The sequence below is a fragment of the Geotrypetes seraphini genome, chromosome 4 (genome assembly GCF_902459505.1).
Source record: "Geotrypetes seraphini chromosome 4, aGeoSer1.1, whole genome shotgun sequence".
In the NCBI taxonomy this organism is placed as follows: Eukaryota; Metazoa; Chordata; class Amphibia; order Gymnophiona; family Dermophiidae; genus Geotrypetes; species Geotrypetes seraphini.
Window position 1 is genome coordinate 238450290 of NC_047087.1, and position 26340 is coordinate 238476629.

The 26340-nt window shown below is 48.3% G+C and overlaps 1 protein-coding gene across 5 annotated transcripts in view; it reads right to left on the bottom strand.

Moving 5' to 3' along the window:
• Positions 1-26340, bottom strand: part of HNRNPH3 (heterogeneous nuclear ribonucleoprotein H3) — a 179171-nt gene that overhangs the window by 80130 nt on the left and 72701 nt on the right. For all 5 annotated transcript variants that reach the window (XM_033941603.1, XM_033941602.1, XM_033941604.1 and 2 more), the window contains 2 exons: positions 13746-13832; positions 1686-1801 (listed from right to left, as the gene is read on the bottom strand). In XM_033941603.1, coding sequence (XP_033797494.1) covers positions 1686-1801; positions 13746-13832 — 203 coding nt within the window. The remainder of the gene's footprint in view (positions 1-1685; positions 1802-13745; positions 13833-26340) is intronic.

A 26340-nucleotide genomic window follows, 5' to 3' on the forward strand; every position in this document is an offset into this window, starting at 1 on the left:
GGATATATACCCATTCGTAAAGGTCAACCTCTACTGGTCTGGAGAGTGCTAAAGAAAGTTATGTTATGTTACTATACCAACGTTTTGGTCTCAGTCTCCACCTGCTGGTCATGATGAGCTATTACCCATAAGTGAAGAACTGTACCGGTCCAGCAGGGGAGACAGAAAATCTTATTTTACTTAAGACAAGGGACATATCTGTCTGAAAATCCATTTTGTCTTATTAGGACTAGTTCCTTTGGTTTTTACCAACACTTAACCCATCAACCCTAGTGTGGTTCTCTTCCAATCTTGGATAAGTAATAGTGAGATTTTAATATGATGAATAAGTTTGAAATAATTGATATAGTGATCAGACTGGATGAATTATAATAACCTAAATTATACATTTTGGTGGAATACAATATGTCATATATTTAAAATGGAAAGAACAATAGCAATACAAAGAGGGACATATACTAAATTCATAAAAATATGGGGGCCATTGACAAAATACTGCAATGAATAAATATTAAGATTTCTCTTCTTCTTTTCTTCTTTTAAGTATCTTTTTTTATGACGCACATAGAGGGGGGGTAATGAAAATAATTTCTACATAATATGTTATAATATATTATACAATATGTATGAATGAAAAATAATAAAAGGGTGGGGGGAGGGAGAGGGGATAAAAATATATTTAGAATATGATGTATTAGATACAAAAATGATATTGTGTATTTATCAAATGTAATTTAATATTTTGTACATTTTATGTAAAATTTGAAAATTAAAAATATTATATTAAAGTAATAAAAGGGTGGGGGGAGGGTGAGGGGGAAAATTAAATTTAGATATATAATGTATTAGATATAAAAGTGATACTATGTATTTATCAATTGTATTTTAATATTTTGTACACTTTATGTAAAATTTGAAAATAAAAAATAATGGGAAGGATGTGTGATTTTAAATGGCATTACTGTACAGTCAAACCTCGGTTTACGAGCGCATCAGTTTGCAAGTGTTTTGCAACACGAGCAAAACATTCGCAAAATTGGCGCCTCGGAAACTGAGCTTGACTCAATTTACAAGCGTTCCCACCCCCCCACGATCTGACACCCCTCCGCTCGCATCGCCCCCCCCCCCCCCCCCGCTGCAATTTGGCATCCCCCCCACCCACCCAAACATGTTGGCTTACCCCCTTATGGCACTGGCACCAACAACGCACAGGACACGCTGGTGCCCGAAGATATGCCGTCTTCCATTTGCTGGGTCTTGAGCATGCGCAGATGCTCAAGGCCCAGCAAAAGGAAGACGGCAGATTTTCGGCCACCGGCATGCCTATGCGTTGATGCTGATGCCGGTGCCATATGGGGGTAAGCCAACGTATTTGGGTGGGTGGGTGCATGGAGGATGCCAAATCGCGGGGGGGGGGGGGGGGATGCCAGATTGCGGGGGTGATGTGGAGCAGCGCCGGTGGCCTCGGGGGGGGAAGGGGGGGTTAAAGTGGAGCCGAACCCGCTGGCCTCAGGGGGTGGGGGTGGGTCGGAACACATCAAGCGAGTTTTCCTTAGTTCCTATGGGGGAAACTCGCTTTGATATACAAGTACTTTGGTTTACGAGCATGCTTCTGGAACGAATTATGCTCGTAAACCAAGGTTCCACTGTATTTGGTGAGCACTTTTTGGATAATTTATACTTACGGTAGCAATATCATTTTCTGTTGCACGAAAAGGCAGGCCCCTCATATGACAATAGTGGCCACTCTGGTAACCTGAACCTGCATCTCCTGCACCAGCATAGCCCTGTCCACCCATTCCTATAAGCAAAAAAAAAAAATAAAAATACACACTGTTACCTCTCTCTAACCATATATTTATGAGTGTCTAAAAGACAAAAAGTTGCTTACCTATAACAAATGTTCTCTGTGGACTACAGGATAATCAGCCAATTGTGTAGCCGATTAATCCCGTTTGTCTACTGAGAATGTTTTGCTTCTAATTGAACCTATGTATGAAGGAGAAATTAGGTTCTTACCTGCTAATTTACTTTCTTTTAGCTTCTCCAGACCAGTAGAGGTTAATCTTTACGAATGGGTATATATCCAATCATGACCAGCAGGTGGAGACTGAAAACAAAACTGTGGGACAGTATATAATATACTCCCTTCTCTATTTACATTAGTCTGCCGAATAGCCAAGCAGAACTAAGAACTGGAAAACAGAAAGAAAACAATACTCCGAACAGGAGTAACAAATAACATACCCAAATGCTGTTGGAAAATGCAGAGGAGAAATACCAGAAGGAAAATGTCCCCACAGCTCGCCAGCTAAGCCAGCCGAGCCACAGCCGCTGTTCTTTAATTCTCCCCGGCCCTAGAAAAATACTAGAACCCGCAGCAAAAAACAAAAACTGCCCGCGAAACAGCCCCAACAACAACAACAACAGACAGGGTGGGGACCTCTACTGGTCTGGAGAAGCTAAAAAGCACAGTTACTTACCGTAACAGGTGTTATCCAGGGACAGCAGGCATATATTCTCACATGTGGGTGACGTCATCTACGGAGCCCCAGCGCGGACAGCTTTTCAAGCAAACTTGATTGAAGTTTCAAGTTTGCACACTGCACCACGCATGTGCTAGCCTTCTTACCCACTAGAGGGCGCATCCCCACCTCGTGGTCCTCAGTTCCATATCAAGCAAAATAAAAGCCATCCCCGGGGAGGAGGGCGGGTTGTGAGAATATATGCCTGCTGTCCCTGGATAACACCTGTTACGGTAAGTAACTGTGCTTTATCCCAGGACAAGCAGGCATGATATTCTCACATGTGGGTGACCTCCAAGCCAACCAAAAACGGGAAGGAGGGAGGATGGCAATTTAGGAAAACAGATTACGTAACACCGACTGGCCAAACCGGCTGTCGCTTCTGGACAAAGAGTCCAGACAGTAATGGGAGGTGAACGTATGAACCGAAGACCAAGTGGCAGCTTTACAAATCTCCTCCATAGGCGTGGATCGGAGGAAAGCAACCGAAGCTGCCATCGCTCGGACTTTATGCCCCGTGACTCGACCCGAAAGCGGGATATCAGCCTGAGCGTAGCAAAAGGAAATACAAGCAGCTAACCAGTTTGACAAGGTGCGCTTTGAGACCAGGTGTCCTAAACGATTAGGGTCAAAGGACAAAAACAATTGAGGAACCTTCCGATAAGACTTGGAACGTTGGAGATAAAAAGCCAACGCCCTCTTACAGTCAAGCGTATGAAGCGCCGCCTCACCGGGATGTGAGTGGGACTTCGGAAAAAATACTGGAAGGACAATGGACTGATTGAGGTGGAAATCAGACACAACCTTAGGCAAAAATTTAGGATGGGTGCGAAGAACCACCTTATCATGATGAAACACCGTGAAAGGAGGATCCGCCACCAAGGCCTGCAGCTCACTAATCCGACGAGCGGACGTGAGTGCAATCAAAAAGACCACTTTCCAAGTGAGAAACTTAAGATGAGACTTGTCGATAGGCTCAAAAGGAGGCTTCATCAGCTGAGCAAAAAATACATTAAGATCCCACACCACCGGAGGAGGTTTCAGAGGAGGATGGACATTCACTAAACCCTTCATGAAACGAGCAACCAGAGGATGAAGAGAGAGAGAACGACCCTCGAGGTGCCGATGGAAAGCGGCAATGGCACTGAGATGCACCCGAATGGAAGTCGTCTTCAGGCCTGACTCAGACAGATGCAATAAATAGTCCAAAACCGAAGACACAGGAACCGAACTAGGTTCCAGATGATTCAAAGAGCACCAGGACGTAAATCTGGTCCACTTTTGGGCATAACAGCGCCGAGTCGAGATCTTGCACGAGGCCTCCAAAATCTCCCTCACGGCCTGAGACACCGGGATCGAAGTCAGGGGGAGAGGAACCAAGCAGTCAGATGTAAAGACTGAAGATTGGGATGTAACAGCGAACCCCGACTCTGAGACAGCAGAGAGGGAAAGACCGGCAGAAGTAGAGGTTCCCTGACACTGAGCTGAAGAAGCAGGGAGAACCAGTGCTGTCTGGGCCAACGAGGCGCAATGAGGATCATAGAGGCTCCGGTCGATCTGAGATGAACCAGCGTTCTCAAAATCAGAGGAAAAGGAGGGAACGCATAAAGGAACTTCCCCTCCCAGTCGAGAAGGAAGGCATCGGCCTCGAGACGGTCCCGGGAATACATCCGAGAACAATAGAGAGGCAGTTTGTGAGTTTTCGGGGAGGCAAACAGATCCACCTGAGGAGTCCCCCAGCGGTCGAAGACCTCGCGCAGGACCCGGGAGTTTAGGGACCACTCGTGCGGCTGGAGAAGCCGACTGAGTTTGTCTGCCAGCCGGTTCTGCTCTCCCTGAATGTAAACAGCCCGCAGGAATATGTTCTGGGAGACCGCCCATTCCCAAAGACGAAGAGACTCCTGGCACAGAGGCCAAGAGCCCGTACCCCCTTGTTTGTTGACATAGTACATCGCCACCTGGTTGTCGGTCCGCACGAGCACCACCTGATCGTGCAGCAGGTGGACAAACGCTCGCGCAGCCAGAAAAATGGCGCGAAGCTCCAGCACATTGATGTGGCACCGACGGTCTTCGGCCGACCACAGACCCTGCGTCCGCAGACCGTCCAGATGAGCCCCCCACGCGTACTCTGAGGAGTCCGTGGTCAGGACCTTGCTGTAAGGTGGAACGAGAAACAGCAAACCCCCGGAAAGATTGGAAGAGTTGGTCCACCAACGGAGCGATCGACTCAAAGAAGGAGTCACTGATATCGGGGAAGACACTGGATCTCGATCCTGCCGCCACTGAGAGGCCAGAGTCCACTGAGCGAGCCTCAGATGCAGGCGGGCGAAGGGTGTGACGTGAACCGTCAACGCCATGTGACCCAGCAGAATCATCATGTGCTGGGCTGACACCACCGATTGCTTCCGACAGTGGCGACTCCACCGAAGCAGGGCCTCCCACCGGAGAGGGGGGAGGAAAGCGCGGAGGCGAACCGTGTCCAGCACGGCCCCAATGAACTGGAGAGACTGCGCTGGGCACAACTGAGACTAGGGAAAATTCACCTCGAACCCCAGGCCTTGCAGTAGACTGATAGTCTGTTGGGTCGCTAAGATAACCCCCTCCCTGGACGGTGCCTTGATCAACCAATCGTCCAGGTAGGGAAAGACCTGCAGCCCCCGAGAGCGCAGGGCCGCCGCAACCACCACCATACACTTGGTGAACACCCGAGGGGACGACGCCAGACCAAAGGGAAGAACCCGATACTGCAGGTGCAAATCTCCCACTTGGAACCGCAAGAACTTGCGGAAAGCGGGATGCACCGGAACATGGGTGTATGCTTCCTTCAAGTCCAGGGAGCACATCCAATCCCCTGCTTCCAGAAGTGGATACAAAACCGGAAGCGATAACATACGGAACTTCTCCCGGACCAGGCACTTGTTGAGCCTCCGAAGGTCCAAAATGGGGCGCAAGTCCCCTGTCTTTTTCGGGACCAGAAAGTAGCGGGAGTAAAACCCCTGCCCCCTCTGATCCGGCGGCACCAGCTCTACGGCGCGGAGGCTCAACAAGGCTCTGGCCTCGATCAGGAGAAGGGGCGACTGCGGCCAAGCTCTGGGTGGCATGTCCGGAGGCTGCACGGAGAAGTTGAGTGAATAGCCCTCTGAGATGGTCCAGAGCACCCAAGCGTCGGACGTGATCCCAGACCACGCCCCGGTAAATGCGCTGAGGCGACCACCGATGGGGAGGGGGTTCAGCGAAATCGCGGAGGGGGCCCGCCCCCAACCGCACACCCCGTCAAAAAGACGGCGCGGGCTTGGCCGCTCCCTGCATGGCGGGTTTAAAAGGGCCACCCCTACCCTGCTGGGGAGGGCGCCGTGGTGGTGGTCTAGAGAAGGCCGGCGTAGACTTCTGAGGATACCTCCTCGGGGGCTGCCGGAAGGGACGCTGCGGAGTGGGCTTAGGCTTCGGACGCACCAAAGAGGCCAGGGAGCGTTCCTGTTCAGAAAGCCTCTTGGTCGCCGCATCCAATGAGTCGTCAAAGAGCTCCGCCCCGACGCAAGGCAAGTTAGCCAAGCGCTCTTGTAAATTTGAATCCATCTCGAGGGTACGAAGCCACGCCAGCCGGCGCATGGCCACCGCACAGGCAGATACCCTCGAGGCAAGTTCAAACGCGTCGTAAACTGCGTGGAACAAGTAGAGGCGCAGCTGGGAAAGATTAGAGCTGAAGGTGGCAAACCTGTCTCTATGGGACTCCGGTATCACCTCGCGAAAAGAAGGGAGGTCCTTCACCATCATCCGCAAGAATGACGAGTACGAAAAGGCGTAATTCAGCACCCTCGTCGCCATGAGAGAGTTGGCATAAAGGCAACGGCCGAATTTGTCCAGGGTCCGGCCCTCCCTACCCAGCGGGACCACTGCCGACACCCTGGAAGGCTGCGATTTCTTAAGTGCCGACTCTACCAGAAGGGAATTGTGAGAGAGCTGCCCCTTCTCGAACCCCTTGATGGGAAGGGTGCGACATGTAGACTCCATTTTGGAGGGCACCACTGCGACCGTCAAAGAAGCCTCGAGATTCCTAAGGAAGGTCTGATGGAGGACCTTGTTGATGGGAAGGCGAGGGGATTCCCGAGGGGGAGCAGGAAGATCCTGCTCCTCTAAAAACTCCTTGGTGTAAGTGGATCCCTCCAACAAGTCCACACCCAAAGCCACCGCCATATCCTGCACAAACCTCGTGAAGGATGAAGGTCTAGCAGGAGGAGAGGGTGACCGAGACTTCCCTGCCGAGCCGAAGGGAGAGGCCTCGTGAGAGTACCTCGGCTCCCTCCCCGATCCCGAACCCAAGGAGGCACAGACCTGTGACCTCGAGGGGGTTGGAGACCGAGGTTGTCGAAGGGAACCCTTGGGGGATCCCCCCGGGGTCCGGGGCACCGAAGCCCGTCCCTTCGGCCCCGGCGAGGACGCTCGGGAACTCTCCCTGGCAGGAGACCGGAACAAGTTGGGATTATCGACCCGCAGGTCCCGTACCCTCAAGGTATCGACCCCGGTAGGCGACGAGCGACCGCGCCGCCGAGGCGAGGCCCGAGACCGCTTGGCCTTCCTCGCACGGTGCTTCGCCCGAGGCTTGCCCGAAGGTGATGAACCTCGCGAGGACTCCGAGGAGAGCCGCCGCACCCGGCGCACCTTGTCGCATGGGCGCACGCTACGCTCCGGCTGTCCCCTCGAAGCCGAGTCCGAGGGCAATGCCGAGGTCGAGGCCGTGGGCGCCTCGGGAGCCGAAGCCCCGGTACCCGAGGCCGAGGTCGCCAACTGCGGGGGCATCGAGGCCGAAGCAGGCGAGGCCGAAGCCTGCTGCAGGTGCTCAATAGCCCCGGTGAGCTCCGAGGCGATCAACGCCCGGAGCAATTTCTGGAACACAGGGATCGACATCCCCTGGGGCAGCACCTGCCGACGCTCCTCAGAGGGCGACCTCGGTCTCGAGTATTCCCTCGGGGCGATGGACTTGGGCATCCTGGGCTGAGCGGAGGTGGACCCTCCCGCCGTCGAAGAGCCCGAGGATGGCTTTTTAGATGATCCTGGAGCTGAGGAGGGAAGTGGAGACTTACCCGAGGCCTTGGATGCAGCAACCGGCTTAGATGGCATCGAGGGACGAGGCGAAGCCGAGGGTCCCGAAGCCGAGGTCGAGGTCAAGGCCGAAGCCAAGGCCGAACTCGAGGCCTTCCCAGGCGGGGACTCGACGGAGAAAAGATCCGCCATACGGGCCTTACGGCGCGTGAGTGCCCGCTTCTGAAAGGTGGCACACTTGTCACACGCGTCTGTCGGGTGCTGGGGCCCCAAGCACCGTAAACAGCAGCGATGAGGGTCTGTTATTGAAAGTAATCGGTCACAACGACCGCACTTTTTTAAACCCCGTAACAGGCCGGGACATGGGCCTACAACGTGGCCGGGAACGAACGAGGTTCCCGGGCCGTGGCTACCGGGAGCCCCCGGAGCGACGGAAAAGAAATATTTTTTTTTTTTTGGAAAAAACGAAAAACAAGAAAAGAAAGAAGATCTACACGGAGCGACCGCGTCGAAAAACGTCCACAGCCGCGGCGACAGAAGGCGATTAGAGCACAAAAATATCCACAGGGCTTCTGGCTCCGCGGATGAATTAGAACTGAGGACCACGAGGTGGGGATGCGCCCTCTAGTGGGTAAGAAGGCTAGCACATGCGTGGTGCAGTGTGCAAACTTGAAACTTCAATCAAGTTTGCTTGAAAAGCTGTCCGTGCTGGGGCTCCGTAGATGACGTCACCCACATGTGAGAATATCATGCCTGCTTGTCCTGGGATAAGAAAGTAAATTAGCAGGTAAGAACCTAATTTCTCCTTCTTTAGCACTCTCCAGACCAGTAGAGGTTAATCTTTACGAATGGGACGTACCAAAGCAGTCCCTCACACGGGCGGGACCCCCGAAGGGCCGACACCAGAACACACACACCGAACACCGCGTCCTGACGCGCCAGAACATCTACCCGAAAAAGTCTGACAAAGAAATACAAGGAAGACCAAACCGCAGCCGTACAAATGTCCACTGGAGGCACGAGCGACGACTCAGCCCAAGAAGCCGCCTGACCCCGAGTAGAATGAGCTTTGAGAAACTCCAGAACTGGCTGCTGCCCCAGAAGAGAAGCGGAAGCAAAAGTCTGCTTGATCTAGCATGCAATAGTAGCCCCTAGAAGCGCCAGCCCCCCTAAGAGGACCAGTCAGAAGGACAAAGAGATGATTTTATTTCCTGATCTCCTGGGTCCGGTGCACGTAAGAGCGAAGGACCCGACCAACATCCAACATGCCCAGCCGACTTTGCTCAGAAGAGCCCTCCCAACTACCCAAGACCGGGAGGACCACAGATTGATTGACATGAAAAGGAAAAACTACTATTGGCAGAAAAGGAAGGAACAGGCCTCAAGACAACCTGCTCCCTAGAAAACTCCAAGAAGGGAGCCCTACAAGAGAAAGCATGTAGCTCAGAAACACGCCTAGCGGAAGAAATGTCCACCAAAAAGACCGTCTTCAGAGGAAGGTCCTTCAAAGAGCAGCCGCCCAACGGTTCGAAGGGCGGGTGCATCAGAATAGAGAGAACCAGACTGAGATTCCAAGAGGGAATAGAGGACCGCACGGGAGGCCTGAGCACCTTGGCCGCCCGCAAAAAGCGAATCACATCAGGAATGGCTGTCAAACGCTGACCCGTCACAAACCCCCGAAAGGCTGACAAGGTCACAAGCTGAACCCGGAGAGAAGCCGAAGCCAGGCCTCTATCCATGCCATCTTGCAAGAATTCTAAGAAGTTAGGCACAGAAACGCGAAGAAAGACCACTCCCCGCACCTGGCACAACCCCTCAAAGAAGTGCCAAATCCACACAGAAGCCTGAGAGGTAGAAAGCCTCCAGGACCCCAAGAGTGTAGAAATCACCCTATCTGAATACCCCTTCTTACCAAGGCGACCCCTTTCAAAAGCCAAGCCGTAAGACAGAAGGGAGACGGGTCGAACATGGGAATGGGACCCTGCGTCAGAAGGTCGTCCAAGGGAGGCAGAGGAAGAGGATCCGCCACCAGAGTGTCACCAGATCTGCGTATCACGGATGTCGAGGCCAATCTGGAGCCACCAGAACCCCCAGACCCGGATGGCGAACAATGCGGAGAAGAACTCTGCCCACTAATGGCCACGGAGGGAACCTGCACAACAGCCTATCTGTTGGCCATGGTTGAACCAGAGCATCCAGACCCTCGGCCAGTCCATCCCTGCGACGACTGAAGAAGCGGAACACCTTGGCCTTGCCACTCGAGGCCGACAGGTCCATCAGGGACTGACCCCAAGCCGGCATTATCAACTGAAGAGCCACAGGGCTAAGACACCACTCTCTGTGATCTAAGATGTGACTGAGGAAGTTCGCCTGAACAACCTCTACCCCGGCCATGTGAGAGGCCGAGAGGTCCAGAAGGCATGACTCCGCCCTAAAGCATGAGCCGAGCCGCCTCCTCCGCCACCTGAGCGCTCTTGGTGACTCAACGATTGACATAAGCCACCGCCGTGGCATTGTCAGACTGGACTCTGACCGACTTGCCCCTCAAGCGGGAGCGGAAGGCTAATAGCGCCAGAGGGACGGCTCTGGTCTCCAACATGTTGATTGACCAGGATGCCTCCTCCATGGACCAGGTGCCCCTAGACACTGAGCCCCCCCAACCGAGGAGATTGGCATCCGAGAGAAGCACCGTCCACTGCGATAGGTCCAGACTCATCCTCTGGACCAGATGAGAGGTCTGGAGCCACCAAAGAAGACTGCAGCGCGTCAAGCCTCACAGAGGGACAGGGACCCCCAAACTGAGCCACTGGGGTGACCATCTACGGAGCCGAGCATACTGAAGAGACATGTGGGCCCACCACACAACATCCAGGAACGCTGCCATCGACCCCAAGACTTGGAGGAAATCCTGCGCCCGAGGACACCGGGACGCCAAAAGAAGGCGAATCTGAGATTGCAATTTGCTTACCCGGGCCTCTGGAAGGAAGACCTTCCCCAAGGAGGTGTCGAACAGAACTCCAAGGTACTCCAGATACTGAGCGGGGACCAACCGACTCCTGGAAAGGTTGACCACCCAGCCCAGCGACCGGAGAAACTCAACCACCCGAGCCGTAACTCGGGCGCTCTCCTGCAACGACTTCGCCCGAAACAACGAGTCATCCCAGAAGGGGTGCACCAGAATGCCCTCTGACTGCAATGCCACCGTGACGACCACCATCAACTTGGCGAACGTCCGGGGAGTCGTGGCCAGGCCCAAGGGAAGCACCCAGAACTGAAAGTGCAGACCCAATATCGCCAAGCAAAGAAAGAGCTGAGGAGCGGCCCGAATGGAAACAGGCAAGTAGGCCTCCGCCAGAGCGAGAGAAGTCAGGAACTCCCCCGGCTGAACTGCCAGAAGGACAGACTGCAGTGTGTCCATGCGAATAAAAGGGAATTCTGAGAGTTCCTGTTGACCTCAGTTTAAACCAAGGATGGGCCGAAAGGTCCCCTCCCTTTAGGGCCCCATAAAGGAAATGGCGTACCAGCCGATACCGCACTCCTGAGGGGACACTGGACAACTGCTTAGAGATCTAGCAAGCGCTGAAGGGTCTGGAGAAAGGCTAGCGTCTCCCATGCCACCTGACATGGAAAGGCTAGATATGATCCGGCAGAGAGCGGATAAAATTCAAGTACATAACCGTCCCGCACCACCACCAGGACCCACTGATCGGACGTGATCTTGGCCCACTTTGGAAACAAGTTGCGAAGCCGGGCACCCCCGGGAACCAAAGGGGGCACCGGCAAAGAGACATCGCGCAGGACGGGCAGCAGGGGAACCAGGGGGGGGGGAACTCCCAGCCCCCCGACGGGCCCCCTGAAAAAGACTGCATGCTCTAAGCCAACCGACCCCGGGGAAAAACCGGAAGCCTGGAAAGAAGCAGTCCCATGCCCCAGGCGAAACTTGCGAAATTCTCGCAGACGCCCCCGGGCAATGCCAACCCGAGAAGCTGGGCAGGCACGGTCCTCATGCAGACGGGGCACCTCCGGGTCCGTCAGAGTCTGAACCACCGGATCTAAGTCCTCTATAAACAAAAAACAACCCCCGAAAGGGAAATTTTGGGGAGTTCAGTTTTGGACGCGGCAACCGCCGACCAAGCGCGAAGCCACAAGGTACAGCGTGCGGCCACCAAAAGACCCAGACTTAGCAGCACCAAGTCACAAAGAACAACCGAGAGGAACGAGGCAGTCATCTCAAACTTCACCACCTCCAGATCCACTAAGGACCAGTCATCAGACTCACGATCCAGGACATGCTCAGACCACCGAAACACGGTGCGAGCCACCAGCCCCACACAAATAGCTGCCGGGACCCCCAAGGCAGAGACATCAAAATTATACTTAAGTGTCTCTAATGTACGCTCCTCAGAGACCCTAAGAGCAGATCCGTCCATAACAGGCACGATATGCCGCTTAGGAAGTGCCGAGACCACCGCGTCCCCCATTGGCGTAATTAAGTTAGCCCTATCCCCCTCCGGGATGGGATACCCATGAGCCAAGGCGCACACCAAACGAAACGGCGCCCGTAGGCCACTGCGCCAACACAAAATCCCGAAAATCCTGAAGCACAGGAAAAGAGCGGGAAACAGGACAGACCCCCTGAAGCAGAGGGGCCCCCATACGAAAATGCAGCACCAAGGAGACCTGCTACATCAGGTCTAAAAGCTCATCCCTCTGAATAAAAAGCGCACCACGGACGCATCTGCTCTGGAAGACGGGAAAACCGCCGCCCCGCTGCCAGCTGGCGTCCCCTCTAGAGGATCCTGGAAGCCCGCCAAAGCAGCCAGGTCCTCAACCATGCCAACACGCTCCTCCGACCACCAATTCGCAATCCAAGCCCCCCCGTGGGCGCTTGGATGAGGGAGGAGGAAGAGGGGACGCCAAACGAAAAGAGGGAGGCAAGCCATAGGGGGCGCGGAGGGAAAACCACCCCCGAAACCCCCCAGGTGCACGTGGGACCCCCAATTGTCTGCACAAAGAAAGAAATTAAATTGGGGACAAAAAACCCCTGGGGGTCCCCAGGGACTCCCTGCCCCAGCAGGGGTCCCTGCTGAAACCTGCCCCTGTGTTCGCAATACAGGGGGAAGGTCACCTGAGGTTGCAGACAAAATGGAGGGGCCAGACAGAGAAAATGGCGAAGTTCCCGCCAAAAATGCTCCCTCCATGGCCTGTAGCGGCTGAGAAGGCTGAACAGTCCCAGCCGCTAAAACAGGCAAGTCGGCATCAGCTGTCAAAAAATCAGCTGAGAGGGAATCTTTCGGCGAATCCCTCCGTGGGCGGTTGGGGAAGACCGGGCTTCCCCACTGCTCCCAGCCGACTCGCGAGGCACCATCGGCGGGGAGCTCTGGGCGCCTGCAGCCGCTGCCGACGGAGCTCCACCACCTCACCGACCCAAACCGCTGAGTTCAGGCTGGACCTAATTGTGTCCCCCTCCCCCGGAGAAGAGCACAATTGCTCCATACGCGACCTAGCTAGAAAAAAGTGCCGGTTAGATGAAAAAATACAGTAAAATACAGTTTTCTTAAAGGGAAACAACCCTTCAGACCGGCACTACCTCAGGATTTTTTTTTTTTTACAGAACAGACTCCACAGGCTCTCGAAGCAATATGCCTTGCTTGATTTAGGGGGCAAGGCTTACTGCTGAGGCTCCTCTAAAAAAATGTGGGGAGGTGGAGGAAGTGGGGGGAGGGACCCCGCTCGAGACCCGCCGGGTTTGACACCCCCGAGGTCGGACGAACCCCCAAACAAGGTCCGCCCAAGCTCCGTCCGGCCAAAAACAGGGACTATAAACCCCCTAAACAAATTCCAACAGCCCTACCAAGGGAGATGGGTACAGATCACTCAACACCTGCTGGATACTGAAAGAAGACTGATGTAAATAGAGAAGGGAGTATATTATATACTGTCCCACAGTTTTGTTTTCAGTCTCCACCTGCTGGTCATGATTGGATATATACCCATTCGTAAAGATTAACCTCTACTGGTCTGGAGAGTGCTAAAGAATGTAAGACTATTAATGGACTAATTGCTGTTGTAAAGGTATGTGAAATAGATTGACGAGTTGTTTCCCTGCAATGAACAGAATATGGCTACATATTTTCACTTGTAACCTGCTAAAGCAATCTAAACAATCTAGTATCTTACCTCTAGTATCTCTCATTCTATCATCAAATCCATCACCTCCAAAGCCATAGTTGTTATAGCCACCATAGTCCTCAAAACCATCATACCCTGTGAAAAAGGAGTGCTTCAATAAAAATGGAATTCTAATCAACACATATGATCTTATATTTTTGTTGTTTAAAGTCAACATTAAAACATCAGAAAAACCATTTCCTAAACTGAAAATATCCTCATATCTAATATACAAAAGTAAATAATGTTAGTACATTAAATGAGTTAGGAGACAGTTATTTAGTTACAAACAGAATGCTACCAGAGAATGACAGGGGTAAATTTGGTCATGTCTCCATGGGATCTATCTCCATTCCTGTGAGTTCTGTCCCTGTCCTATCTCTGCAAGCTCTGTCCTCATCTGTACAAGTCTTGAACACTTTAAAATCATAAGTGATCGAGGCCTGTGCAAATGATTAAAGAGCTTGCAGGGCAGGGGCAGAAATCACAGGGACAGGAATGGAGACAGACCTCGCAGGTATGGGGACAAAGTTGTCCCCATGTAATTCTCTAAATGCTACATCAAAAGTATAAAAACCAGGTCATGACTTTAATTGAACACACACCAAAGAGATTTTTAAAAATCCTTAAACTCATGCAGTCCACATGGATAAGAATTTCAATCACAGGTGTGAAAAAAGCATATACAGTGGTACCTCGGTTTATGAGTGCACCAGTTTGCGAGTGTTTTGCAAGACGAGCAAAACATTTGCAAAATTGGCGCCTCAGAAACTGAGCATGCCTCGATTTGCAAGCGGCGCCCCCCGTGATCCGGCACCCTCCCCCCTCGATCTAAAGTCCCCCAGACCCACCCGAACACGCTTCTTACTTCCATCTGGGCACTGGCATGTCCTGTGCATTGGTGCCAGTGCCCGAAGATCTGCCTCTTCTTCTTTGCTGGGCCTTGAGCATCTGCATATGCTCAAGGCCTGCGAGTTCATGCTCTCTCCGAGATTCTCAGAGATCTCCAAGAATCTCAGACAGAGCATGAACTCGCAGGCCTTGAACATGTGCAGATGCTCAAGGCCCAGCAAAGAAGAGGAGGCAGATCTTCGGGCACCGGCATCAACGCACAGCACATGCCGGTGGCCAGATGGAAGTAAGAAGCCTGTTCAGGTGGATCTGGGGGATTTCAGATCATGGGGAGGGGGGGGGGGAAGAGGAGGGAGTGTGCCGGATCACGCGGGGGGAGGGGGGGCAGAGCAGCGCCACTGGCCTCGGGGGGGTGGGAGCGTATCAAGCGACTTTCCCTTAGTTCCTATGGGGAAACTCGCTTTGATATAAGAGTATTTCGGCTTACGAGCATGCTCCTGGAACGAATTATGCTCGTAAACCAAGGTATCACTGTAGTTAATCACCTGTAGTAGATGTTATCAGACAACACAGGCAGATCCACGGAACCTGGCACGACAGTCAGAAAAACACTTGTTACTTTAAAACTAAGACCGCCCATATCATGCACGTGCTGATGCCTTCCTGTTTGTCGTCTAGCAGGACCATCAGTTCAGTAACAAAGCTAAGAAGCCAACTAGAGGAGGGAGGGTAGTGAAACTATCTTCTGTCCTCAAGACAACACCCACTACAGATGAGAAAGTATGCTCTATCCGAGGAAAAGTAGGCAGCATACTGTCACATGTGGGACTCCCTAGCTGCCAGGATCATGCTTCTGAGAAGAGGGTTATTGAGCCTGGCAAAACCAAAAGGGTTGGAGGGAAGTTGGCACCCAAGTAGAGAATAAATTCTGTAAAACTGCTTAGCAAAACCAACTATCCCATCTGCAATAATTCTCCAAACAGTAGAGATATGAAGATATAAACTGAAGCCATCCCCCCTACCCCAAAAACAAACACAGCATAGACTCCACCAATGGCAGAAAGGATGTTTGAAGACTATAAATGTTCAATGCAATATTAGAAAAGTGAATGGCTCATTTTTGCAGATATGTTTGTTCTTGGGTTTGCTCAGTATGAATTGAGGACTAGGTGGCTGCTTTACAAATATCCTCTGTAAGAGTAGAACGTAGTAGATGAGCTACTGAAGTTCACAGTGCTCGAACTGTATGTGTAGCAACACGGTTTTCAAGTGTCAGCCCAGCCAGAGTATAGCAAAAGGAGATACAGTCCATCAGCCATGTGGAGATAGTTCTTTTGGTGACAGAAGCTCCAGGTCCTGTAAACTGGTTCAGATGAAATTGAGACGACTTTTGGAAGGAACTTGGATATTGATGGAACTTGGATAGTTCCAGGATATTGATGAAGCATTCTCATGAGTTCAGCTGCCATCGAGGTGGGCTCCCCAAGCAAGAAGGAAGCATACGTTGTCAATATTTTTTGATACATGGAGCATGGAATAGAAGGCCCCTGTAAAGATTTGCTGGAAATAGTCACCACTTTAGGGACTGATGTAGGTCTGATTTCTTTTACACCAGGAAAATAAATTTTGCTGTAGTCGCTCCAACATTGTGGAATGCTCTGCCACATCAACTCCGAATCGAACAACAACTTGATAAATTCAAGATAAGCCTGAAGACTTTTTTATTTCGTGACGCTTTTACCTGTGCTTAGAGTATCTCTTTTTTACTCAACCAACCGCTTTTATAAAGCGACCCCACCCCATATTTTATCCTATTCCCTCTTTTCCTTCTTCTTCTAATTATGTAACTTTTCCCCTCCTTTCCCTCTTACCCTCACTTTCAAGTCCGTCCAGTTAATGTCCTTAATGTACACTTTCATTATCTTTTTTTAAATATTTATTATCTTTACCTCTTTTTAAATATTTTATTGTAAACCGGCCAGATACTTGTTGATGGTCGGTATATTAAAAGTCAATAAACTTGAAACTATCTATTGAGAAAGTGCTCCACTGGTAAGACATTGGGTCAAAAGTGCCCATTGAGGTTCCCTGAGTTGTAGACAGGCAAATGGAGACATTAGGAGACACAGCATTTGGTGTACAGTGACGTGCTGGAGGAGACCTTCTAGCAGATGTGAATTAGAGAGTGTTGAGTTAGTGCTGAGGTAGAAAGGCTCACACCTGAGTTGTGTCTAGAAACACTCCAATGAACTCTAATGCTTAAATGGACTGAAGATGGGAGTTGACTTCAAATCTAAGAACTTCTAAAAGAAACTGTTGAATTGATGACCTGCTGAGTGTATTGAGGTGATGAGGCCTTGATTAACCCTGCAAGTAAGGGAACACTTGAAAATTGCATACGTGAAGGGTTGCAGCTACCAACACCAAGCATTTTGTGAATACTCTTGGTGCTGATGCCAGTACAAATGGAAGTATCTTGTATTGGACGTGGTGTGTTCCTACTCGAAAGCGGAGATTTTTCCTTTGGGCAGGAAGTATGGAAATACAGTTAGTTATTTCATTTGATATACCACAATTTTAACGAAGAAAGTTAAGCCAAAGTGGTTTACACGATTAAAAACTAAAATAAAAAGACAAACAAGGTAAAAACACCAAAACAAATAAACAGACTAAGCACAAATGGGCTTGCAGGGGAGGAATGGTTTACAATATTTATAGGGAATAAAAACCAAAAAGGAAAATAAGAGGTTAAGGAGTAAGAAAACAAGAAAACTTAAATTTCATATTTACCAGCGAATCTAAAACAAATGCCTTTCTGAATTAGTTTTGAGTTGTGATTTGAAAGTCTTAAGGAGATTTTTCAGACCTTAAATAAAGAGGTAGTGAGTTTCAAAGGCTTGGCGCCATCACTGCAAAGCTAGAATCCTAATTAGTGTAGGTGTACACTTCCTTGAGGTCTACAGAGCAGAACCAATCATTCTTTTCTAACAATGGTAATAGGGTTCCAAGAAAGACCATGCAAAATTTCTATTTCACTAAGTATTTGTAGAGAACATGGAGGTCTTGGATTGGGCAGAGACCTCCAGTTTTTTTTGGTATGAGGAAATATTTTAAGTAGAACCCTCGGCACCTCTCCTGCTGGGGAACTTATTCTATGGCACAGAGCTGGAGGATGGCTGAGTTCCTGGTGAAAGAGGGTCTTATGATGGGAGTTTTCTGCTGTTCTGATTGAGGCAGCAATTGGATCTTCTGATAACTCTGCTGTCTAGGACACCTTTGATTTGATGAGAAACTGGAGGATTATATCTGCGTTTGGAAGTGGCACATTTAGAGGTATTTGGTTATCTCTTTGGCGCTTGAGACTGTCAACTTAGTGGATGACAAGGTTGTTATGCGTCTTTTAATCTTTGTCGCCTCTTCTATGCAATCTTCAAAGATATTGTCTCCTATACAAAGAATGTTGGACAGTCAGTACTGTACATTGACGCCTAGTCCAAAACTCGCAGCCGTGCCTGTCTACACATGGCAATAGAGATTGCTGAGGTGTGAAAGATACAGCGTATCATGTACATTCTAGTTTTCAGTAGATCATTTGTCAGGTGTTGGTAAGAATTCAGATCTTCTAATGGTATTTTTGCTCAATAGATGAAATTTTTGAATGAGAGATTTCAAATAAAACATCATGTAGAAACATTGGAGGCTCCATGCTGGCTAACTATTTTAAACTATAATTTAAAATTCTGTTAGCCAGCTTGGAGCCTCGAATGTTCTGCCCTCTCTGCTTGATAGAGTACTTGCATAAGTTCTGGAACCGTTAACTCACTTTAAGGCAGACTCTATGACCAAGAATTGGTTTTACTGTGGTCTATCATAGCCTGAGCAAGATTGAATTCTAAAAAGAGTATCCAATTTTCATGGAGCCACTGGGATGGAGTGGAGATTCCCAGTTATTGAATAAGGCTTCTTTCATAAGATTAGAGGAACCTTTATGCAGTCCTTAGGCTACTCTCTGTAGTCAAGAGTCCATGAGTTCTGCTCAAGATTCTGACTTAGATTTCATGTTAATTGGAAGTGTCTGTCCCATCAGTCTTTTTTTTTTTTTTTTAAAGTTTTTTTATTGATTTTTTCACATATCAACAAGTGTTATAAATTTTCCATACATTTATGTTAACAATACACTTGATATCTCTATAATGTATTTTATATAAACCATATTTCATATTATTTTTCTTATGAATTTATATAACATATATATTGTAATGATTTTATCAATTATTATTTAATTATGAACCCTTTTCTCTCCCTTTATCACATTAATTTCTCATAGGACTATCATTCATTCATTATGATATATTTTTTATAATGTATAATAAAGAGAATAAATTCTTTACCCCTTCCCTCCCTCCCTTCTTTAACCATTATCTTATTATGGGAAAAAATTAAAATCAGTCATTGCAAAAATCTGTTAATGGTCCCCAAATTTTCTTGAACTTATCCATATATCCTTTTTGTGTTGCAAATGTACGCTCCATCTTATATATATGGCAAACTGAGTTCCACCAAAAATTATAGTTTAATCTGTCATAATTTTTCCAATTATGTGTAATTTGCTGTACTGCTACTCAAGTCAATATAAATAAAAGTTTATTGTTATTTGATGAAATTTGACTTCGAGCTCTCATTGCAGTACCAAACAGAATCGTATCATATGTCAAGGCTACCGGATTTTCTAACATCCTATTAATTTGAGGCCAAATTGATTTCCAAAATATTAATATGAATGTACAATAGAATAAAAGATGGAGATTAATGTTTCCTTTACGTCTGAGTCATGTAATCAGTATTCAAATGCCAAGGTTATATAAGGATCACAAAATATTTGTTGATACTTGGAAAACTATAAGATATATAAGTAATCTAACTCCTATTCCAATAACTAAATCAACGACTCAAACAATATGGCTCAATCCAAAGATCAAAGTTGGCGGTTTTAAAATTATCTGGAAACATTGGATGATTGCTGGAATTCGTATTTTAGAGGATGTAATGAATAAAGGTAAACTGCTTGAGTTTTCACAATTGCAAAATAAATTCGGTTTGAATAAATCACAATATTTCAGATGGATGCAATTGAAGCAGGCCATTCAGATAGGGTTCCCTGAATGGAAAAATCTTAATAACTATCATAGTATGGAATTCTTATGTTTTCAGATAGACTCCATGGGTCACCAGGCCACAATGTGGTATAAATTAATATCTGGATTCGTACATAAAAAGAAAAAAAATGGTCTTAGAGATATTTGGAGCATTGAGATTAAGCATCAGATTAATGCATCTCAATGGCCACGACTTTGGTCTTGGAGGTTAAAATGCACATTGTCAGCTTCTATGAGACAAACTTGTTTTTTTATTTTACATAGAGCTTTATGGACCCCCACACGTTTACATAGAATAGATAGCTCTAAGTCTAATAGATGCTGGCATTGTCATCTTGAAGCAGGGACATCAGTCTTATAAACTTTGTAAACGACAGACTTTCTGGAAGGGACCTTAAGACAAGGCGTTGGAGGAGATGGATCAGAAGTAATCCCTTAGGGCTCATCTGCAGAAAAATCAGGATAGTTGCCAGATGAGCATGGTGATGGGTATGAACCAGACTCCTTGATGTTAGCCCTTGCAGATGTAGCGCGTCAAAATGATGAGCTCTGCTACCTGTAAGATGTCTCCTTGACTTAAGGTCAGATGCACAAAAATCATTGTTAAAATCCTGTGGATCACTATGGGGCCAAAAAATTGTTTGATTTGAAAATGGCAATTGATCTTCAAAGAATTTCGCATGCAAATTAGTTTCTTGGAGTTCCACCATAATCCCATCTGATCAGTTGTCAGAGAAAGCGACTGACATGCACAGAGCCAGCAGGGGAAGCCCTAAAGCAGCCTCCTGTCACTCAGCTGTTCGGGGCAAGATTTATTTTTAATAGGCACATGTGTGTGTTACATACACACACACGTCTGTGCCCATTCAACAACAACAAAAAAAAGGATCATGCCGGGACCCTCTCCCCACACAAACACACACTCGAACTTAAAAAAAAAAGACAGGAGTGAAGCCCACATCTTCCTGCCTTGGCCACATGGATCCCCCCACCTTTAAAGAGCAGCAGGAGGGATGCCCACTCACTCCTGCTGCCGGGGCCCCGACAAACCCCAGACTCCCCCACCCCCCCCAACTCTGAAGATTAAATGACAATCCAGAAGGAGGGATGCCCACTCCATCCTGCCAACAGACCCACCTCTTCAAGATGGCAGGCCTTCCCCTTCCCAGTGCATCCTGGTATGCACTGAGAGGAGCCTAAGGCTCTGATTGGCTCAGGTGCCTATAGGGTCCAGGAAGCAGTGGGCTTCCATCCTGCCGTTTTTTTTTTTAAGTTGAGGCCATCAATGGGAGGGGGATGGCTTTTTTTTAATTATTATTAAATGGGAACAGATATTGTGTGTGTATAACACATGCACATAACTGTGCTCATTGAAAAAAAATAAAAAGCTGGGGTTTTTAACGCTACTGTCACCTCCAGACCTGTTGGAGATTTTGGAGCATTAAAAACTGGTGCTTCATTTTGTGCATCACATGGGAGTCGATCGGCGAACTCATTTCAATATTGATGAACTCATAATAATGTACTTACATACAATTATCAGAGGCTGCTACAAACCACGGAAAAGACCGTTATTTCAGTTTTGTGTATCAATAGCTGAAAATACTTTAACGTTAAGCCAGTTAAATCTAGTTTAGCAACAATTGTTAAACGCACAATAAATTTTCTGCATCAAGGCCTAAGACACAATGTCATGATGTCCAACATTGATGCCTTGATGGAGTTTGATGGTATTGCTTGGACTGGGCCGAGACTGTGTGTCAATGCAGGAACTTGCAACAACCTAGCCAGTTGTCTGCAATAGCGCTTGAAACTGTTCTTGCAGAGATGGCACCGGTACAGGGTGCATTGGGTGTCAAGGCATGCCTCAGAGGAGGCACCAACTGAAAAGACAGCAATCTAGCACTGGTGCATTGACTCTTACGAATGTGTCGAGGGTGATGCTTGAGATGATGCTGATGGCATGCTTGGATGGGGAGACATGTTCATACTGCTTATCTTTCTTACAAGGCTCTTTGACAATGGTAGTACCATTGAAGAGGTAGAATGAATTGCCAAAGCTCTGTGTGCCAGTGTTGACACTGGAGTAGTTCGAGGTTGAGTGTCAAGAGTCTCCAGCCATAATCAATGTACACAACGTTGACCAGAAAGATTCTCAAATGTCAACTTACAGGTTTTAAGCGACCTCTTCTGCACTGGATACACCAATTATGCAGGTCTGTACCTGAGATGGTCCAGTTGCACCGAGTACACTGCTTGAAGCTGCCAGGAGACTTGGACATCAATGGAAAAACCATCAATGCGAGATCAAAGAACTCTATGGTCTGGGGAGGTTGAATACATGGAATAGCAAAAAAAAATAACCAAGCTCCCAGCCGGAAAACAGCCCAAAAACCAAAATCGGGAAACATTTTTAAACCGAATGAAAGAAAAATATGACAAAGGGAAAAATGAAAACAGGAAGGCACAAAATTACACCAGTTTGACATGCTTAGAGCAGCTTCTCTGCTCTGAAGAAAACTGATAGTCCCACAAACTAATATCAGGTGGGAAAGCACCAGCATGCAAGTGGTACGGGAGGTCTTAAGAGTTTTAAAGTGACAGAACTGTTTTCTTGACTATCCATGCCGGGTTCTGTGGATGACGCCACCCTCATGATAGAATATACTACTTGCTTATCCTCATATGCACGTCTCTTTGAAACCCCCCTTCCCTCCCTCCATGTACTTCTACACTAGGGCCCCCTCTCCCCTGGTCTGTCCCCCCCCCCTCAAAGGCCTACATCCCCCCTGAAGACCTGCCTGCCTGTCCCCCCTGAAGGCCTGCATCCCCCCCAGAAGGCCTGCATCCCCCCAGAAGGCCTGCCTGCATCCCACCCCAAAGGACTGCCTGCCTGCATCCCCCCCAAAGGCCTGCCTGCCTGCATCCCCCCCTTTGAAGGCCTGTAACCCACTCCCCCGGAAGGCTGCACCCCCCCCCCCCCGAAGGACTACACCCCCCTCCGGAAGGCCTGCTGTTCCCTTGGCTTCCAGAATCAATCTCCCTAACTTCAGCAGCCTGCTTAATAAGATCGCTGGTGCTAGCGATCTTTGCAAGCTGCTGAACGGCTTCGGAGCATCTTCTCTCTGCCGCAGTCCCGCCCCTTCTCTGACGTCAGAGAAGGGGCAGGACCACGGCAGAGAGAAGACGCTCCGAAGCCGTTCAGCAGCTTGCAAAGATCGCTAGCACCAGCGATCTTATTAAGCAGGCTGCTGAAGTTAGGGAGATTGATTCTGGAGGCCAGGGGGAAGACGGAGAGCACAGCAGCGGGTAAGCCACTTCCCGACTGACCCTTCCCACTCGCCTTCTAAAGCAGGAGTAGCAGGCCAGCAAAAGGCAGCGCTGCCGCTTCTGCTTTAGAGGGCGAGTGGGGAGGGTCAGTCAATGAATAGGGAGGCTGATTTTTTTTGGCGGGGTAAATCGATTCGAATCGATTCACCCAAAATGAATCAGTGAATCGGGCAGCACTAGTAATAGCTCACCATGACCAGCAAGTGGAGACTGAGACTTTTAGTTATAGTATTTCAGTGTTCTCCCTAGTGCTTTTTAACAGGGCACTCCGCCCAGCTGTCATCACAGTTGCGAATCCTGCTGCTTTCGTCAAACATTTTTAAAACCCCTCTCACCGGCTTGGGGATTCTCCAGCCTGACTTGGCACAGCCTGACGAGCCATTGGAAGTTCTGTGTTCGACTCCGGCCTCAGCCTGACTTTACTTTTTTTTTGCTTGTGTATTGAATTTAAAAATAAAGTAAAAAAAAAAAAAAGAAAAGAAAAACCAGGCGATTTTTCAAATCCTCCCCCTAACACTAGCCTGCAATTTGTATTTTGTGTGTGTATGCGATGGGCGGCTCCTGTTCCCGATCAGTAAGACGGGCCTGGGGAGGTTGAAAATTGCTTTGGGGAAACGCAATGCCAGCATGCTTCCCGCCTTCCTGCTGCTGCTGTCATTTTCTATTCTCTATACCCTGGATTAGCAGCAGCACCGCTCTCTCATTGTAATTTGCCTGATAGCTGCAGTAGTGTTATTGAATCGATTCCCTTCTGCAGCCTCAGAGATTTTGCTAGGCCGCTCCACCTCCGATGATGCAACTTCCTTCTTCCTCGGAGGCGGGACGGCCTAGCAGAGGCTCCGAGGGGGAATTGATTCGGTAAAGCTATGGCAGCAGCCAGGCAAGTCACAATAAGGAGAGCAGTGCTGCTGCTAGTCCAGGGTATAGAGAAAATGACAGCAGCAGCAGGAAGGCGGGAAGCATGCCGGTGCTGCGTTTCCCCCAAAGCAATTTTCTACCTCCCCAGGCCCCAGGGGGGAGTGGTGCCGATGGACCTGGGAGATAAGAGGGAGGGGTTCTGCTGCTAGTCATGGGAGAGGGGGAGATGCGCTGATAGGAGGCAAGGAAAAGAGGAGGGAGTGGTGCTGCTAGACCTGGGAGATGAGTGGGTAAGTACTGCTTCTAGTCAGAGGGGAGGGAAAGGAGATGGAGAGGAGCCCTGCTAGTCAGAGAGGAGAGGTGCTGCTGGCTCTGGAGGTGGAAAGGAGAGGTGCTGCAGCTAGGATATACAGTTTATTGAAGGGACATAAGAGGGAAGATGCCGTATGGAAGAGAGAGAGAGGGCAGATACTGGATGAAAAGGGCAGATAGAGGGTGGACAGTGGATGGAAGGGGTAGAGAGAGGGTGGACATTGGATGGAAGGGGTAGAGAGAGAACAGAGACTGGGTGGAAGGGGCAAAGATAGAGGGCAGATGTTGAATGGAAGGGAGAAAGGACAAACGCTGTATAGAAAGAAAAAAGCGAAGTAAAGATGATTAAAGCAGAAACTTAAAAAGGTAGAAAAATTTTTTGTTGTTTTACATAGAATCAAGTAGTATTGTAACTGTATAGATAAAACTTTATAAATAGGAAATTGAAATAAGGCAATTTCTTTTGGACTAAACCCCTTTCCTCAGGTCAGGACAGGATATCATAACAGCTGTCTTGAAGAAAGATTTGGCCTCTGAAAGCTAATTGAAAAATGGATTAGTCCAATAAAATGGTATTTTCTTATTTCACATTATTTGTTTTATTTCTATGACAATTTTTTAAGTGGTGATTGTTATGTATCAGTTTTTTCAAATTTACATCTACTGTCTTTATATTTTGCACAGTATTAGGGGACATGTGTCACTGTTTCTGTGGTATTGCATTAGTTTAACTTTTGTCTACATATTTCTATTTTTAGTTTGTGATTATTCCATATTGGGCGAGGGTGTTTTTGTGTGTATGAAAAGGACTGTGCAGGATCCGGCTTGTTTAGTTTTGCAATGTATGTGTTGGTGTTCTAGTGCTCAATGCAATGTTTAAGATGCTGCCTTTTTCCTAGGTGCACCCTTGCATGGCTCATGGATTATTACTAAAAATAACTTTTTTTATTTAGGAGAGGGTTGTTAAAAAATTATCAGCATTGGCTGTCATATATACTAGGTACGCCACTGGATTTAATGACCATATTCTAACCACCAAATTTCCCTGTCCCACCCTACCCAGCTACTTTTTCATGCCACCCAGCTAGAAAACATTTCTGGGGAGAACACTGTACTTAACAGCTGTCCCTCCCACTATCTAACAGTCTACGAAATAGCCAAGCAGAACTAAGAAAAGCTAATCAAAAACAGTAACAACACTCCTAACAGGAGTAACCACTAATATACAGGAATTCTGTTGAAAAATGCATAAACAGGCCCCTGAACCAAAATGTCCCCACAGCTAGCCAGCCGAGCCACAGCCACTGTTCTTTGATCTCCCCTGCCCTAGAAAAATATTAGAACCTGCAGAAAAAGCAAAATCTTCATGTGAAAAACCCACAAGAACAAACAGACAGGGTGGGGTGCTATACCTGTCTGGAGAGTCTAAAAGAAAGAAAATTAGTAGGTAAGAAATGGAAGCACGTTCGCAAAAGATTTCAAACTTGGCACAGAAACTTGTCCCAAGCTGTTGTACCAAACTGCAAAATTTCAGACTCCTAGGTAGTTTCCTTCTGCTGCAGTGCTTAAGCAAAGTTGGCGTTTTAGGTCACACGAGACATGGAGTGGATCGATTGCTTTGTTTAACTACCCCTAGCTCCTTACCAAATTAAGTTAGATCCAAAAATTTTTTGCAGAGTATCATTTGAGACCATTGACAACACCCCTGTAAAATTTGGTTGGATTTCAAGGGGGTCGAGCTTGGGCGGTTTTCAGTATTGGTCCACTTGACATGGAATGACCCATATGCCTTGCCGATATCGGTACCACAAGAAGAGTCCAACAGAACAAGATCCCACAAATACCGTACAACAGAGAAAGCAGTGGGAATGAACAATTAGCAATCCACAAGAGCCAGTGGTACGAGTCAAAGCCTTGTTTATTTTAATCTAGGATGTACAGTAAGTAACATAGACCCAACACAGTACTATGTTTCGGCTAATATAAGCTCTTGCATCAGGGGTCACCAATCCAACAGAGTACAAGCGTCCAAGCAACTGTGAAAAAGTCAGAAAAAAGGCGACCCTAAACAAATTCAAACAGCCCTAACAAGGGGA